Source organism: Hyposmocoma kahamanoa, unplaced genomic scaffold (genome assembly GCF_003589595.1).
Source record: "Hyposmocoma kahamanoa isolate Upper Pololo Valley unplaced genomic scaffold, ASM358959v1 88, whole genome shotgun sequence".
Classification (NCBI taxonomy): domain Eukaryota; kingdom Metazoa; phylum Arthropoda; class Insecta; order Lepidoptera; family Cosmopterigidae; genus Hyposmocoma; species Hyposmocoma kahamanoa.
This window is the reverse complement of record NW_020654466.1, coordinates 16792293-16811393: the sequence shown is the minus strand read 5'-3', so window position 1 is coordinate 16811393 and position 19101 is coordinate 16792293. Positions and strand designations below refer to the sequence as shown.

Here is a 19101-nt window from a genome sequence, read left to right as displayed (position 1 = left end):
GTATTCATAGAGATTTTTTGCTGTAGATCAGTGGAACAGCTATCGAGCCCGGGAGAATGCGAGGCGGCGTTGGTGGGAGGTCTGAGGTCCCGGGCGGGTGGCAAGGCGGGCCGTGGGCGCGGCTCTGCATGGGGGTCCATTTCTCGCGTGTTCGCCCGCAGCAGGCACCGCACTAAGTCTGGCAACGCTACCAGTGGCCATGAAAGTGGTAAGATATTCAAATTTGAGCTGACAACCTACCTAAGAAGTCAACGTTACATACAGGCTGTGACAAAAAGGAGCAATGAAACTTTGGGTTCTAGTTTTGATACTATGGTTTTTATTAATTCGAAATTGAAGTTAAAGTTTCTTTATAATTTAATAATTATAAAAAAATTTTAACTTCGATTTCCAATAATAAATCGAATAATAGTATCGATAATAATACACTAAAAAATTCCTTCGCTTCGGCTGGATTAGATCCAGCAACTTTAGATACCGTGCCTAACGCTCTCCCAACTGAGCTACGAAATGAACCAGCAGACGTTACGAATTTTTCTATGCGTTTGTTGTAGATCTTTGTTTTTGGTTTGTAACGACTTTTTTGCCGTAGACTTCAAGCGCTATATCGGGCAGTTAAAGCTTAAAATATAATTTCTAGACCCCTCTTAGCTAATAAATAAAGGTATAATCATAGATTATCATATAATTATATCTAGTGATTCTGTTTTTTACCTACTCAAAAGTTCACATAAGTACCAGGTTTACAATTTAGTCGACGATATGTTCCTATTTATTATGTTGAGATGACTACCTACCTGCTTTGAGCAACTAGATATGAATATATTGATACATAAATCACTTAATTGGTGATAAGGCAACCTAATCTGTACTGTCGATTACAGTTGTTATTATGAATTTCAACGAAACTTACAAAGTTATATTTTATGTGTAAGTAAAGTCCCATCTCCGGTGACACACACTTAACTGCAAGAAAAAAAATACGAAAATGAATTGATAATACCAAACCATTATAAAAGTTCAAATTTTCGCGGAAAAACTGAGACATGTATTACACATTCCTTTGTGTTCCATAGAGGGTGCAATTCCTATTGAAATTATATAAGATTATTTTAAGAGCTCTTCAAATTTGCTCGGCAGCTGTAAAAGCAAAAAAATAATCATTTTTTGCTCTTGTTCTGTAAATTTGTGCAATCGTCAGAGTGGTGACTGTTTCACCGAAGGTGCGATATATACACAAGTTCTTAAATATGCGGAGGGTTTCAGAACTATTTAAATATCCCTCATTTTTCACATTTATTTCAATTACAATCTTAGGTAAATAATTTTCCTATGTAAATACTTCACATTATGATATCTGTTTTGTTCGAAGTTGGTAAAGAGAAACAGGAAATGTACTAGGCAGCAATGCAATCCTAAACGTAGCGGCTTTGTCACTAGACTATGTGGCTTTTTGACATCAAAAGCGACACTTTATTTCTTTTTAACAACAAAAAGTTACGCGAAGTTTTTGGCGCCATTTCAATTAGGCTTTACCTCGTAACATTCAATACGATTTTATCTTAGCTGCTTTGAGAATTCGCCACTCAATTTTAGGATTTTTTTCAGGTGTATTGGTCTTTTGTCTGTGCTATGACTTTAAAGTTCGCCAATGAAATGATCTTTATAATAAATGTCGTAAGACATGAACCCATTTTTCATATAGAGTGGTAATACAGTTTTAGCGACAACTAGCGACTTTTATATCTTCTGTCTAGCAGCATTTGCTGTAGTTTAGTTGGCAATACTGCTACTAGAGACTGGAACCTGGAATTTCACGACAGGTTAGAAAGCTTAAATCTACGGATGGAAAAAAGTTTAAATAGTATAATTCCAATTGAAACTGTTTCGGAATTTATGTAACCCAAACAATTTTTTTACAATTAAATGGTAAATAATAATAATAATAATACTTTATTTCGGACCAACAACAATTATCCCTAGTTTGTTAGTAAAGAACTTAGGAATAAGGTTAGTATGATGCTATTCAAAGGCTAAAATTAAAATAAAATAAGATAATATTAAAATAAAAATTATACAATTAAAATTATAAAATATACAACCACGAATAATTACAACATTAAATATAGAGTTATAAAATTGAGATTGCTTAAATATAAAATTGAAATTAATTAAAACATCAACTGTATATTTCCGTAACCTCATTACAGAGTACTAAAACAACCGACCTCAAAAGTTGGTAGAATTACATCTATTTGTTAAGGTTTTATTGAAATCGGTTACCGGAAAGTGCGCAAAGCCGGATTCATCTCCTAGTTCGCCACTATACGGGACGAGGGAGGAACAAAAATTGGTGCTCATTGCTTAAAGTATATCGAGAGAAAAACGCCTTCAATTGGAGCATAGCAAAATCAACCATTAAAATAATTGCTCCTTATAAAACTTAGGCGCTATTTATAAAAATAAGTCTTCGTGCGTGAAGGGCCGGGGGGCCGTTGAAAGCTTGTCTTTCAACCATTAATACTTCAGTAATAGGCTCAGGAAGTAGACAAATTTTTGAAAAGTTCAGTTAGTAAGGCCACACTATTGATGCCATCAGTACCAGGAAACACAGCTAAAACTCGACCCAATTTCCATTTTAACGGTGGTAGATTGTCCTCCTCTAGAACTGTTAAAGCGTTAAACTTTATGTGTCTTTACAAGAACGCCATTTAATTCTCAGTTGAAGCTCTGAGAAATTGTCTTTGCTCCGTCTGCACCAAAACTGTTGTAGAAGTTTTTTTAATTTGCTGCAAACGATTCATGCGATTGTTTGGCACATCTTGATAATCCTTGTTTGGCAAGGAAGTGAGCGGTCTACCGATGATGAAATGTCCGGGTATCAATGGCATTATTTTCTGGATCACTCGAGAGAGGGGTAAGTGGTCGTCAATTGAGGATTGCTTCAATTTGGACAATTGTATACAGCTCTTCAAAAGTTAAGTTACAATTGCCCATGTAAATGATATTTGGTCGACCTTACACCGGCCTCCGAAATGTGGCGAATAAGCTGAAATAAAACAGAAATTTATTTCTTCATTGGCGGCCTCCACAGACAGCGAATGACAATTAATTTTTAAAAATTTTTAAAGGTCGTTGTAAGCACCAACAAATGATAGACCATTGTCGGAATATATGGTTTTGGGTTTCTCCCTACGCGCAATGAATCTGCGTAATGTTGATAAATAATTATTGCTTGTCAAGTCACCAAGTTGCCAACCAGTTTAATGTGGATAGCCTTTGTCGTGAAACATATAAAAAGGGCTACCTTCATTAGCCTATATTCACGATTTTGGCGACTAGCAGTTAAGTCCACTTATTTTGTCGATTTGAAGCTTATATATCCTTGAATCCAGGTAGACAAAATCTGGCTTCGGTCTAGGACCATGTACGAGACTTAACACAAGAGATACTAAAAATCATGCTCACTACTCAGAGTATACTGAGAGAAAAGTGCCTTCAATTGGAGCATCGCAAATTCAACGTTAAAATAATTGCTCTTTATAAAAATTTAGGCGCTATTTATAAAAATAAGTTTTCATGGGTAAAGACCACCCTAAGAAGTATAACGAATTGAAAATTGTTTGAATATTTTCTTCAAAATTAAATGGGATCACTACTGAGGTACCCTCTTTCCAATAAAAGTTATCGCGTAACATACACACATATAAAACACAGTTGAATTGAGAACCTCCTCCTTTTTTGAAGTCGGTTTAAATCACTAAGATAAATGTATTTCTGCATTTCTATATAGACCTCCGCCACGAACACAGACCGTATAAAATTGAGTGATCGAATTTTTCAATCTAGGCTAGGATTTCGAAGCAAATTCCGCTTCATTTTCACCTGTCACATGTAATAAATGAAATGATGACGCTGAAAGCATAGCTTTTGTCTCATTAATCTTATTATACATATATAAAAAAGACCCTTTTTCTTATTTTTATAATACAAATATCTAAAAATCTTAAGCTTGTCTATTTTCTATCCAGAAAGCTCAAACAAATCGTTTCACACATAGCCAGTAAGTGAATTACATGAATCAATATAAAGTATAAGCCTATGAACCCTTCCCTGTCTAAGGGCCTAATTATATTCAAATTTTCTCTTTCCCACAAAACTTGTAGGCTTGTACTCCTATCCAGACACATATCAAATGGTTTCACAAAGAACCGGCATAAATATGAGCAACCTAAATATTTTGATAATTTATTTTACTGAATATCATGATATTTTTACTAACACGATATTATTTTTCTTACATACTACACTCTTTATTGATACAAAGTTGAACAAACACAACGAGAAATTCCTTCGATCCGATTAAATGCGAACCAGCGTCTGTTGACTCCCCGTCGCTACCGTTTTTACCAATTGAGCTACAGATCGAGTCGAGAGATCTAACGAATCTCTCGATATGCTCGTTGCTGATCTTTGTATGCAGGGTTTAAATGGTGAGACAGATGCTGGTTGATGTCCAGTCAGATTAATTTCACCTTTTTCTTTGTTCGATCTTTGTATACAAAATAACCTAAATATTTAGTATAATCTTTCACGTCTGACTTCCAAGCATAAACTAGAAATAAAATGTATGAAACAGAACCAGTGTACGCCGGTACGGGCAGTACCCGCGCGTGGTCGCCTCTCGGTAGCGAGGCCGCTCTTCGTGAAGCAGCTTCCTTACCACTCGCTCGATGGCGGGCACCTGCCATCATAGCTTGGTTGGAGCTGGCCTTGGGCATGCCGCAGTACGCCGCTGCTGTTGCTGACAATGTTAAGAGTGGAAAGGTGAGTGGATATTTACTTTCATAAATATTAGAGAACATCACATAAGTTGCTCTGATCCTAGAGTGTAAGTAACTAATGCACTTGTGTTATTGTAATCGAAAACAACGACAATATCACAAGCACCCAGACCCGAGACAATATAGAAAAGTGTAAAATTTTTCTGTATTGGTCCGGTAGGAGATTGAACCCAAAACCTCAGAAATGGCGACATCATCATATGTGCAAGCCACTCGGTCACGGAGGTCGTCAAAATTCATAATAACTAAGTATATACTTTATATATTGTAATTTTAATTCAATAATAATGAGATTAGATTTGTTTTATTTATTTTGGTGACAGTTTTGTGTTATTTATTATCAGTTATAATTTTTTAATTTTATTTATTTATTTCTAATTTATAATTTTAATTTTGTAATTGTATATGGATTTGTTGAGACCAGAACAAAGGATTTGATTTGACATAAAGTTTTAGAGTGAATATCTCGTATGTAATACCTACGTAATTTTTCAGGACGAAGTTTAAAAATGTGGTATAAAATGTAGTGAACACAATCATGTTTAAAGTTAGCATTTTAATTGTCTAAATTATACCTCATTAAGATGCACTAATACTTTAATAACATATTTATAAGTTTTTGCCTCAACAAAATTCAGTAAAAACAAACTACCTGGGGAAATTACAAGTACATGGGACTTGTCAACTTACGCCCTACAAAAAACCCTACGTAATAATGCAAATGCTAGGTTTCCACTCTAAAGCGACTGTAAGGGTAACGGTAATAAAAGTTACGATAGCAGGTACTTTCCTGGTTCGTGAAATAGCACCTTTGCCGCAAAAAGTCTATAAAGTTCAGCTGGAATTGTGTAGTGTATCAATGAGTACATTAAAAGAGCAGAAGTGTGTGTTTTTTTACTTATTTAATTGATGTTTGTGTATTATTTAAACGTTTCAAGGACTGTACTTAATAATACTGCACACAAAAGTCGATACTTTCTTGCGATAGTATTAATATTGATTCAGTATAAAATGTTTAACGTATGTAAATTATTAAATTTTGTGAGTACAATGTTGATACTTCTCTATGAAAAAGCAGTAGGCCGCAACTGCATGGAAAGCACTTGGAAATTGCACTGTAAAGCCCGACGTTGGTTTCTTGAGATCCACATAGCGAAACGGGGTACCCGTACCAGTGCTCCGTCACTCGCTCAAGGTTACGGGATAAGTGGCTACCGCTGAGCGCGCCGACGTCGGCACAAAGTTATAGGTATCATCAACCTTTAAATTGAGATTGTTCTTCCCTACTATTACTTATTATATGTATACACTATGTATATTATAATAATTACCAAGTACTAAATAAATAGTTGTAATTTCAAATTTCAAAGTCTGACAAGTCTTCCGTTTACATTGCAACCCTAGCGCATTTAAGTTCCGCATGACTGCACACGGCGTGCAACGTATTTTCACTTCTCCGACCGCTTGCTCAGGTTCCTTTTTCCTTGTAGTAAGCGTCTGATGTTACTAGTCAGATTAAATAGGCCATTATAACGTAGGTATTTTGGATTTTGTATGAGAGTAATGTACCTGTTACGTAGTAACTATTAAGTGCCCGTACTATCATATTATAATATTTAATTTTACGGTAAACGCTGTTACTGTCCATGGAAGGGTTCATTACTGGTTAGTTTATAATATTATTAGTTTCTGTAGTTATAATAATGCAGTGTGCGTTTGCCATGACAATTGATTTAGTAAGCCATTTGCCGAAAAATTGTTATCGTAGCTCCTCTCCCTAGCTCCCTCCTATCGTAGGGATCCACCACCGTCCATAAAAATTATTAGAGTAGAAATTTTAACGATTGGCATGCACGTATTCATCGGTGTACAAAACCGCCGCACCGGTCGAAGCCTTTTCATCCCGCTCAAGCGTTAGGCTTTTCACAGTTTTAAATACGATCCAATTATGCAAAATCGTATTCAGCGGTACATTGACGGTCCGAATTACTCGCTTGATACTGGCTGCTAAAACATTGCGGCTTATCTTTTAAATACAAAAATCCCTTTTCCATTACTCCCTGTGTATTCATTATTCAGAATACGTATATTTTATTAGATCTATATGGAAATTCACGTCCCTATACAAAGTCCCTCATAAAATTCATCGTTACATTTGTTTATTCCAAACGCGTTTGTTTCCTCATTTACTAGGACATATTTTGGATTTCCTATATGTTTCGACAATATTCGTCTTCGATGACTAGAATTTTCAATAAGTTCTCTGTTCAATGAATAATAAGTTAATAAGGGAAGTAGCACGTGTTTACCGTGCTACATCGACAATCATTGTGCCTTGTTCATCAACAAGATTTGTATCAACAATCACAGGTTATGTATTACGAAAAGAAATTAGAATTTAGTCGGTAGCGTGTGGCGTGTGACGCGATAGTGGCGTCAAATATTGTGTTCTGGTTGGTTCTAGATCCGTGTGTTGAATGGGCAGGTTCTGCTCGAGTTGACGGATGCAGATCTGGAGGTGGGGCTGGGCATCTCGCAGCCGATGCATCGCAAGAAACTTCGCCTTGCCATCGAGGAGCGTCGCCGACCGGACCTAGTGCGCAACCCTAGCATTGGCCAATTGACTCACGCCTGGGTCGCCGCCGAATGGCTACCCGACTTAGGGCTGTCACAGGTCAGTAAACATTAGATTTCGCGAAATGTCCCGTAACTTTTCTCGTCATTTTTCTTTACACCTTATAACTTACAATTCTTCCTTTCCATATAAATCGCTTTAAGTACTTTGCAACCTTAAAGTTACAAATTACGTATTTACAAGGAGGAAAATTTGTATCCTGCTTTCTGGAAATTAATTAATTGGATTTGAACTTAATTCTATAAACTGTACTTAATCTTTATAACCAGGTCATCAATCTATTCATATTTTTTATTAGAACATATTGTACTGTTTACACAAGTAGGTAGGTTGCAGGTGAAATCATAATATAGTTCAGATGAAAAGGAAATAAAAATCGTGGAAAGTGGAAAACGTCGGAGAAAGTTACAAAATAAAAACATGTATAGTCCTTAACTTATATAGAGCTGGAGTGGTGGTGTTAATAAACAGGTTTGTCTGTAAGATACTAACAATCTCAAAGGACTATGTTACTGACATCATAAACAATAACTTGTGTTCCAAGACTTTTTCAAAACATAATAATTTTATCAAAAGTAAAGTACTAAGATGTTGTTGTTTTATCTGGCATTTTTTAGATCTGTATTGTTAGTAAGGTAGTACATTCAAACGTGCAACCGTCCGCCCCAACGACCCCCGCTCCTGTGTTTGACCCCCGCATCTGACTGATATTTAACTTAGCGGTTTCTTTTACTACCTCACAGAGTTATCACTATTTAGAGCGATCTAAACTACTACGCGCAAAACCGCTTTTGAGATTCCAACTTGATGATGGACTGTGGTGCACCTAACTTGTTCTTTCGATGAAAGAGAAACATAATGGCACACGTTTAACTGCGCGATTTGTCGTTCAGTATTTATGTAATATAAATCCGTTGGTATATTTATTCCTATTATAATTGTTGACATTAAATTGACAACGATAACTAATTTAGTTTATTAAAACTGATTTGTTATAGTATGTTTTTCTTTAATTTACCATTTTCCTAGCTATAGTGAGGTGAAAAGTTACGTTTCTCCCGGCAAACCTTTCTCTCGAATCTTGAAAACCTCGCAACGCTGAGGATTCTATTTTTCAATCTTAGAACCCTCAGGTTTCAGTACAAGCTCTCGCGTCAAACAACAACTTTGCAGCCTTGCATAACAAATAACTATTATTTTAGTATGAAAGTAAAATCTGATGAATTATATTATTAAAATAGGAAATGAAACTATTTCTCCGGATTTAAATCGCGTATATTTGTTTTTTCAAACAAACCGACGTTTCGGGCCTTTTACAGGTCCCATGGTCACGGTTGACTGAAAAATAGTTTCATTTCCTATGTGTAACAATCGCGAAAACCTAAGAACTCGATATATATTATTAAAAGTCTTTGAACAAAACTTGTTGATTATGATGTTAGTAATACAATCCTGCGAGGCTTTTCGTATATTACAAATAACCCTGCATAATGTATACATATATATATGGGGAAAACCAGAAGCCACCAACTTCAATTTCGGTTTGTTTTACACACTTTTAGCCGTTATTGACTTCAGCACGAAAGCGTCACATAATCTTATCTTGGCTTCTCTCATGGGACCTGCCTCGCTGCCGGTTATATTGTATTATCCATTATATAATAATCCGACTCCATGGTTTCACGTATTTGTGACTGACATCACACACTGGTCGGTCATAAATCTGCCAAATTTATGACCGGCAAGAGTGTAACTTTAACTTATTACTAGTTATTGCTTAAGATAGGTATTACTTGGTGATACTCCGTGTATATGCTACTACAGGTGAAGACTGACAATCAGCAATGCTGAGTCTGTACCCCTTATGTCTAAATCACTCAATTGTATTTTCTATTAGTTTTGAAGTAACGTGTATCCTATGTTTTGTGGAGAAATAAATGACTTTTTATTTTTTAAATGTCTTTTTTTAAATTGAAGTTTTTTGTGTTGGTAATATTTGTGTAGTACGCGGAGTCGTTCCTGGCGAACCTGGTTGATGCACGAATGCTGGACACGATCAGCAAGAAGGAACTGGAGAAATATCTCGGTGTAACGCGCAAGTTCCATCAGGCCTCCATCGTGCATGGCATACACTTGCTCAGGATTATGAAGTATGATAGACAGGTAACTTTGATTTTATTCTGTACAATTCATCCGTCTTAAATCCTACCTTTGGTATAACAAAGCCATAAGAGACTTCCTACATTAGCGACTTTCGAGTCTTGCCAACGCACGTACAGCGTCGACACGAGACGTCCGAACGGCGGTAGCCAACGAAATGTAGTATTCCTAACTAATTTGTGGACGCAACGCCAGTACTGAGCGACTGCTGAAAAGTGCCGAACGTCGGGAATAAGCCGCGCCGCGCTGGCGTTGCGCGTGCGTTGACAAGACGCTGACGCTCGAAAAACGCTAGTGTGAGGGGTCTCTTAGTGCTCATACGTCTAAAGCGTTTTTATTGCATGAAAGCCGTAAAATAAAACGAACTACACGAAGCTATTTATGCATTATTTTCTCATTTCTTTATTTTTTTTTTTGTTTATGTGTGTGAAAATAAATGTTTTAAATGTTATATGTGAAATTTTATAACTCTCCTGTTGAAATAATTATTTAAAATTGAATACCATGATGTGTTTACTACCATGAAATATATTTTTATAATATTTTTTGGGTAAAAGAGGAGATTCTTCTTTTTATAAAAATAAGTAAACGTGAAGATCTTTGTATCAATAATAGTAATCTATTTGAACATAAAAAAATATCGATTAGAATCTTTAAATACATATTTCTCTCTGAGTGTGTTCGAAACATCCTAAAAAAAAACCACTCCTGAAAAGTTGTCATGGTTCATATTATCTGGGCTTATTGTACCAAGGTTGCAAATAATTGTAAAAAACACTTTTGAAATTCGCACACAAATGCGGAGCCGAAATAAATTAAAAAAAAAAATTAAACAAAATGTTGAGGAAATTATTTAAAATACGATTTCATTTTTTTTTACATTCGCTTAGCAATCAACACTACTCAAATCGAATATTGGCGGTTTTTACTTTTCAAAATAAAACGTGAAAGTGAATTTCAAAATAAAAATGTTGTAACCATTGACCTATGTAACCAACACATATACAATTATTTGCTATCCATAAATGATCATACGTCGAAAGACTTTTTGTCATTATTATTATTATGTTATAAAAACGCTTTATGAAAAATTTTGCTATTTTGAAACAGGGTTAACTCGTGTGCCAAGAGTACGCGGAGTTCTACATACTTGAGCTCAGTCCGCCATTTTCGCTTTGAACGTTACACAGTCGTCGTGTTAATTATCTCGCGTAAAACTTCGAAAATCCTTGAAAAATGCCTTACTTCGCTACTTTGGATTGCAAAAATGTTAGTTACACTCGTAAATGGGTGATATTTACACATGGTGGTGTTGCAAAAGTCATCGTTAAGTCTTATTTTATTTTTATTTTAATAATTTAAAAATTTCTGTTTATCGTAATAATTTTTTTGTTACAAGAAACGAAAATAAGCTTATACCGTTGCGATACGGTCGCTTGTTTTTTGGAGAACTAAGTAAACATCTAGAAATCGCCGATGTTCAGCTATTGAGTGCTAGATGGCAGCACATTAATAAAAATTTGAATATAAAATCAAAACGTCGTAACTTGCAGTATTCGGTATTGAACTTTCAACGATATACCAACAGGGCAAATTTAAATTGCATTAACAGTCCATTTAAATCATTATCAAGACTTCATACTCTTTCAAATTATGAGTGTATGAGTTATTGCGACAACGGTTCTGATAGTAATAGCGGCTTAAGGCAGTTCCTTTGTTTTTTCTTACGTGTTCACTACAATATGTTGCGAATTAATTTTACCACCTATTACATTTCTTTCGTTCGAACAATAACAAACGGCCGTAAGGGACCGTAACCGTATTGACAAGTTCCGGAAATAAATAATGACAAAGTAAATGTATAATTCCACTTAGAAATGAAAACATTTTGATAACAAACGAAATACACAAAAAGAATACAACGCTTAATTCATAACAATGTCTGTGCTACTTATGATAATTGAATTCTTTAGTGGAAGCCTTTTTTTGACATGAAATAAAGAACCTAATGTCTTGCGCATAATTGCTTCGTCGCTCTACGAGTCAGTTTTTGCAAAATATTAAATAATGGCAACCGAATTTCGCTGTTTTGAAACAGCCATTTGATTATTTAAATCATAAGACAGGAAGTTTTAAAACGGTGGAATTTATTTTGGGAGGACTCGAATGTTCCCCAATTTTTGAAGTCGTCAAAAAAATTTTTCGATTTCCTGTACAAATAAAAAGCAGCTCCATTTAAAAAAACCCATTAATGTTTGTTTGGGTCTGTCAGCGCATGTGCGTAACCCTCATTTTATTTTTTATCTATAAAATTACTTTAAAACATACTAAAGGACAAAGGTAACTATTATATATTTGGAAGCCATTTTCATGTTTAAAAATTATCAATGTATCATATTGGTCATATAATATGATTACTATATTATATAATATACATTTATTACAACATTACATGCGTTGCTCTGATCCCTAAGCAAGTAAATAAGGCACTTGTATTATCGGAAACAACGATGGTACCACAAAAATCCAGACCCGAGACTCTATAGAAAATTTTGTTTCATTTTCTACATTGCCCCGGCCGGGGATCGAACTCGGAACCTCAGCGATGGCGACGCCATGACAACCAGCATGCAAGCCACTCAACCATGAATGTTGTCAAACATATTCACATCTACATTTTATATGTATATGCATTTCATGGACTTACAATTCTGCACTGGTAGCCTCATTTATAAAAAAAAACTAACAGTTTCAAAACAACAAACAGTTAAATTTTTTTGCCTTTAGTCTAAGGCGTGTGTACAATAAAGGTATTCAATAACCTCTTCGGCTGATGTTTGACAAAAGCAGAGCTGTATGGACCAACAACAACGATAATCCAGCAATAAAACGCTTCTTAATTGTAATGGAATCTATTAATCATATTGTTTATCTACCAACGCCCTATTCTCTTTCCAACTCTACAGCTTGTTTATTTTCCGTTTCTGACTATTATAATAAATTGTGTTTCTTTCCAACTGTGCATAATTCCCTTAATCACGTTTGAAAACTTTCCCTTTCGTAAATAAAAATATGGTGTTTTGAAATATTCTAATTCCGTATTTTCGTTTCTGAATAAGCAACCACGATTACAAACTGAGATGCTATTTTGGTATTCAATAAGCAACAGTTAGCTATATAGAAGACTTTAGAGTCCTCTTCCCATCGTATGGATGGCATACACTATAATGCTTGCCGTCGTGATGAAAGGATTTGCCATCGGCGTAACGTACTCGCCGATTGTTGCCCAGGGTGCATCAGACATACAGGGAACGAATGATATGTCATATGGGGAGGCTCCTTTCGTGGACCCCAGTAAATCAAGTAGGGCTTCGTCACTCGTTCAAGGTTAAGCGATAAACGCCTACCGCAAAATGTATCGCCGACAGTTCAAGCGCTCTGACTAGTCTTGTATTTACGTTACAATCCTTGTACACTCTTAGCTTGCACAACTCCAGTATTCGGTTCCGCACGACTGCACACGGCGAGAAACATTATTTTCACCTCTCTGAGAGCGTGCTTAGGTTCCTTTTTCCTCATTTCGAGCGCCTGGTGTCGTTAGTCAAATTTCGTAAGCTATTAGAGCGTAGATATTTTCAATTTTATATGAGAGAAATGTATCTGTTACGCAGTACTGTGGTTAAAGTAAGATTCGTTAAACAAAAGGGTTATTGGATTAGGAAGGCCGATCTCAATGGAGATTTATGACCATAATTTATCTTAATTTAAGTAAATCTAATAAACTATCAAGGCCTTTTCCTCGCAGGCTTTAGCCGTGCGCCGTCATCAGTGTGAAAATGTGGACGCTGATCCTCTAGTCTGGACAAACCAACGGTTCATGCGGTGGGCCCACAATATTGACTTAGGCGAATTCGCTGACAATCTTAAAGGTAACGTTTAGCTATTTTCCATTACTATATATAATATACTACATATGATATAGAAAAAAAATCAGTGGAACATGTTAAAACATGAAATAGAATTTAATTCTATTTTGGTTTTAATTATGTTTAAGTTATACAATTGAATTTAAAACAGGACGTAAATATTTTAAAATAGTCGAGAAAAATTTTTCGCAATAGCGCTTTCGCCCTTTCTATACAACACCGACCATATATCTTTTCCTTTGTATCTTTTTGCAAAATTTCATACTTCTATTTCTTAACAGACAGCGGAGTTCACGGAGGTCTAGTAGTTCTGGAACCTTCTTTTACCGGAGAAACAATGGCCACAGCTCTGGGCATTCCTCCATCCAAAAGTATTATTCGAAGGCATCTAGTCGCCGAGTTCGATGCTCTTATAATACCGGCTAGGTATGTACCAATATGTTTACCGACCTTTTTATTATAGGAAAATGTAATATTTACCGAACCACTTTCTTATTATAGGCAAATATTTAAACAGAGACGATGGCCTCGGTAAATACTATGTTTTCTGCATTCACTTCCAATCTATATTTATTTCGTAATATACATTATTTACTAACGAATATTTTACCTGTTGTCATGACATTGATATAACATAACAGAGTAATGGTGACCATGCACTGTTTACTGTTTAACGTAATGTTCTGTCCGCCCTGCGTAATGTATTAAGTACTAATGGAGTGGAGCGCGAGTCGCACTGCATGCCTAGTTGTCACCAGAGTCACGCCCCGTAGGTGAGCAACCTGTAGTTGATTATAATGTGAGGTGCAATCCTGCAGGTATACGATATTTTGCCAGGTGGAAGAACTGCAAGTGGAGGCTGCCCGAGCATCCATGTTGTCCACAAAACAAAGATAAATCAACTAAAATCAAAAAACTCTCCTTCAAAAAGTAATCGCTTCGATGCGCCCAATTTTCGGACTGTATATTCTGTGTAAATTTTTCTGTATCAAATGTTTGTAAAGTTGCTATTTTTACACAAATGTATTTTCTTTGCAAAGAATTAGGGTTCTTCCGTCAAACTCGCTCGCTTGTGAAACTTTTTGACCGCAAACTTGACGAGCAGTGAAGACTGATAAGCTATTGTAGGAATCGTGGTTTGTAAGTAAAAGAATCTCGAAAAATTGAAGCGTTCGGAAATATTCACAGCATTGTTTGGTACCCTCCTTTTCGCCTTCGTCAATGTTAGAGTCAATGTCTACACCGTGCCCCCTAGAGTCCTGACATGCTGTAGAGTTAGATTGTCACATTAATGTTTATTCGAGATTCATCGATTTTGTAACTTTAGTAAATGTATACAACTTAGTTGGTATGGACGTTAAGCATTAAATGCTTTATACCTATTATATAGGGGGTGAATCATATCCCGTTAAAACCTACATAAAATATTACTTAAAGGATTCGTTTTCATTGTCGAGGATTTTAAGAAATTATTATCAATCGATTTTGAGTCATTGCATTAATATCCATTTAGATATAAAAACGGACCCACTCACAATAGCTTTAGGGTTACAACAATAATAGCGTCTATTGTAAGATAACTATGTTTTTGACTTGTATACATTCGTAATGTAAAGTCGGCAGTTTATATTAGGTTCACTTGTAATGATATCTATTGACATATAAATGTGAATAAATCCTGATAAAAAGATGAAAGCTAACGGACATGGTGTCAGTTTGTTTTATTATCATCATCCTTAACTCGGCGCTCCTTGCATCGAGGCGGAACGGTAACAATCATTTTATCGATACATCATGAATGCCTGTCATCATCTCTAGAGCGCACCTTACTCGTCAGGCTCTGTCCACCTCTCTCCTTTCATTTGACATCAGTTTTGTCAGTTTTGTTTTAGAATCGACATTTTTCACCACATTGACATCTTGTGCTTCTCATATTTCGTTTACATCCTACATTGTCTTTCCGTTCTCACAGAGAGAAGTACTGCTTATTTATGCACATTTCATCGTAAAAGTATGCCAGTACTTGTCTTTGTCACCAGCATTTTTCAATATTTCCTTCAATTTATTTTTAATCATAACACACATTAGCATGATTCTCAATTTCAGCAAAATGCATCATGCTTTTGGTGTCTACTAATTTATGTTATTGATTCACTTTTTTTAATGTCTCTGTGTAAAGCTTTAATATAAAATGTAAATGTTAAAAAAACAGGGGATCCAAATACAATTAAATGTATAATACCTATAAATATTGATTCAGACCAGATTCAAATACAAAAGTTGCATGACAGCTTTTTGTGTTAGCGGGATTTATAAAACTGTCAATAATAAAGCTATCAGCTCTGCCTGGCTTCTCGTACAACTATTTTTCCTTTCATAATTTTTGGGATGCAATGTATGATACAGGTGAAATTTCAGGAATATGTTTGGCCATCAAATAAGGATGTTGGGGAGACCATTTTCGAGATCCGTTGCTACGGGGTTGCCGGGTATCGACTTCAGTGCAGATTCGAGAAGACACAGTTTAAGAGTAAGTACTGACACAAGATAATACCTAAATAAGTAAGCTAAGTTAAATTTAGTTGTGCTATATTTAAAATATTCTATCGCCAAAGAGTTATTTACAGTTGTGAGGGAAACCCTTCCTTCATTGTATAAATTCTCAACAAAGATCTCCATCCAAGAAAGCTATGAGGCGATTCGGGCAAAGTTCCAAGCACTAATTTGCAAACTTAGAATGTCCAAAGGCAGTCATAACGAACTTGAGCTGTTATGCAACTATTCTGAGAAACGTCCTAATTACTTTGCCAATTTAATTATGAACCCCTGACATTTGGTTATTCGATATTGAACATTAAAATTAACAACTTTTATCTCCAATAACATGACCCTTAATTAACTTTTATTACTTTAGATTTACATCTTTGCATTAAACAATAAACCTTAGGTAGATTTTACACGACGCCGCGCTACTGTGCGGTTTTTTTTGTATGAATTTATGTAAATATGGTTACATCACACACGACAAGCGCACGGTGTTCCATATGCACTATAGACTGTTTTAACTCATCCATTATTAAATCGATTTGGTATTTTTATTATTAGTTACAAATATTAATCCTGCTTAATTTCGATCGTACCATACGATCCAAGTCCAGTAACATAACAAAACAATAAACAAGTACAACATAATACAATAAAAATAGTTTCAATCATCAGTTGTTTCGGACAACAGTTGTTTCAGAATCCAGAATGTCAGAATCCAGTTAATGGAACGGCTACCTTGCTTCAAATAATTTATTTCTCAACAGGGATCAATAACGCGAGCACTGGGGGTGTTAAAACCAAAACAAGATCGCACATCGCCATCTAGTTCAAGCGAAAGCTCCAGCGTCCTGAGTTTGACAACGCAACCTTATCAAATGTCATACTCGCCCCCCATCGGCATGAGAACTCTATCTCAGCTCAGTATGACATACGCCCCACCGCCAACGTTACAGGAATATGAACCTATCTATACGCCATTGAGCCTGTACTCCCAGTCTAGCGTATCAACGAGGGATAGCCTTCAGAGATTGAATGATATTAAGGAGAATACTGGTATCACTCATAGGTGAGTTTTTCATCATCATCATCATTTCAGTCGAAAGACGTCCAATGCTGGACATAGACCTCACCCAAAGACACCACAACGACCGGTCTGCCGCAGCTTGCATCCACCGGATTCCCGCAACCTTCACTAGGTCTCATCGATGCGCCTTGCAGACCATCCGGTCTGCCCACTCGAGAACTTTTTGTCCCCATCGGCTATCTGTTCTGCAAGCAATATGCCCCGTTCACTGCCACTTAAGCTTTGCAATTCTTTGAGATATCTCGATTACTATGGTTCTTTTGCCGATATCATCATTTCTGATGGACGTCACCCTAAAACATTGAACCATTGTAAACTGTAAACTTATAGAGAAGAAAATTATCTTACTTTGGCCCATGAATATTTAAAAAACATTCCTTTACAGGTATGGTCAGAAGGCAGATACGCATGCACACAGAGTGAGCTCTCCTTTACCCGCTCAGTCTCTTGACGACTCATCCATCAAACAGAAGCGCCATCGTCGCGTTAAAAGCATCGGAGACATCAATGCGTGCACCAAAGCCTCAGTGTATGAACACTAAAGGCTGACGGTTTAGATTGATCTTTACCATGATAGGCCACTTTACATTACTGCTTTACGGAATGGAAGCTAATTATTGTAACCAACTTTATGTCAATTGCGTAACGCGCAAACGTATAATAAAGTTCATTATGCTATGTATAATTTTGTTACAAAAGTTCGCTTCCGTTCCGTTCCGCGGCACTGTAAATAGAGCTTTACGGCATTTAGAAGAAATAAATCCTTCTAGCAGGTACTTTGATGTCAAAAGTCAACAATAGCTTAACCATAGCAGGATCGAAAGGTAATTTGTCAATCTTCACTCTTTTTGGGATAAAAACTAGCCATTTCGACTTGACAATCAGAATCTCCGTACAAAATCGCATATCAGAAACAGACTTCAATCATAATCAATAGCTTATACTTAAACTACGGTATCAAACAAGGCTGCCACTTGAAAAACTTACGCTTTCATATTTAAGCAAGTATAGGTACGAACTAAGTGTGTTATGCGTATAGTCATTAATATCTATGCAGTATTGTTAATAATCATAGTTACCAGCTGTGTATTGGTTTTTCAATGTGGTAGTGTTGGTTGCTTTATTTTCCATAGCATAGATATGTTGGTGGCACCGTACCTCACTTACTTTTTGTTGGTTTATGATGGTAGCCTAGTTTTACTGAGCGCTTATGTTAAACTAATTTTACAAATGTAAAGTATTGATGTTCTTTTCGATGTTAATTCATTTGTAAAGAACGAGACAATTTAAATTATGACGTCACATTTAGACCATCGTCTATGGCGTTATTTTCATACCTAAAATATCGTTTGGAGCATAGTGTTGAACTTGTATATCGACCGCGCCAAGTTGAAAGCGTATATGCATAATACTTCTATAATAAGACAATTAGGGTAACTTCATACAAACATAGCATTGCGGCTTGTATGTGTGCAAGTCTACCGTGTGCTGTGTACACTCACGTTGCATACCGCGGGTCGTCTCACGCGCCATTTATTATAGAATTGAAGCGTTCGTTCGGTGTTTAAAAAAATGATATCAAATAGTAGACATGTTTATTGTTGTGTTTATAGTGTTTTGAACAAGAGAGGCTCAAATTGAGAATTGTTCAGCTTTTTATTTCTACTTCTATTTCATAATCATGCTCCCATAATCAATACCAATCTGCGATGCTGGTATGACAATATCAATACGTAAGTACTGTACTTAACAAAGATTATTTTAATACAGCTCGAGAATACTGTGATGAACCTCATAATTTATTTAAATTATGTGACAACCCTACGTTCCGAACGAAATGTAGGCGTTGATGGGCCCAATAAGCAGGATGGCCTTACTTGTCTTATTATACTATGGTATATGAGA

The 19101-nt window shown here is 35.9% G+C and overlaps 1 protein-coding gene across 6 annotated transcripts in view; it reads left to right on the top strand.

Annotated features, from left to right (window-relative positions):
• Window positions 1-18696, top strand: part of LOC113235639 (kazrin) — a 42339-nt gene extending 23643 nt beyond the window's left edge. For 2 of the 6 annotated variants that reach the window (XM_026471455.1, XM_026471453.1), the window contains exons 11-19: window positions 27-208; window positions 4640-4827; window positions 7309-7518; window positions 9484-9642; window positions 13445-13568; window positions 13847-13991; window positions 15984-16095; window positions 16877-17178; window positions 17582-18696. In XM_026471455.1, the coding sequence (XP_026327240.1) occupies window positions 27-208; window positions 4640-4827; window positions 7309-7518; window positions 9484-9642; window positions 13445-13568; window positions 13847-13991; window positions 15984-16095; window positions 16877-17178; window positions 17582-17738 (1579 nt within the window). In that variant the 3' untranslated portion in view covers window positions 17739-18696. Of the gene's footprint in view, window positions 1-26; window positions 209-4639; window positions 4828-7308; window positions 7519-9483; window positions 9643-13444; window positions 13569-13846; window positions 13992-14383; window positions 15651-15983; window positions 16096-16876; window positions 17179-17581 lie in introns of those variants that run through there. The other 4 variants (XM_026471456.1, XM_026471457.1, XM_026471459.1 and 1 more) reach the window with 4 other exon arrangements.
• Window positions 18697-19101: the final 405 nt, after the last annotated feature.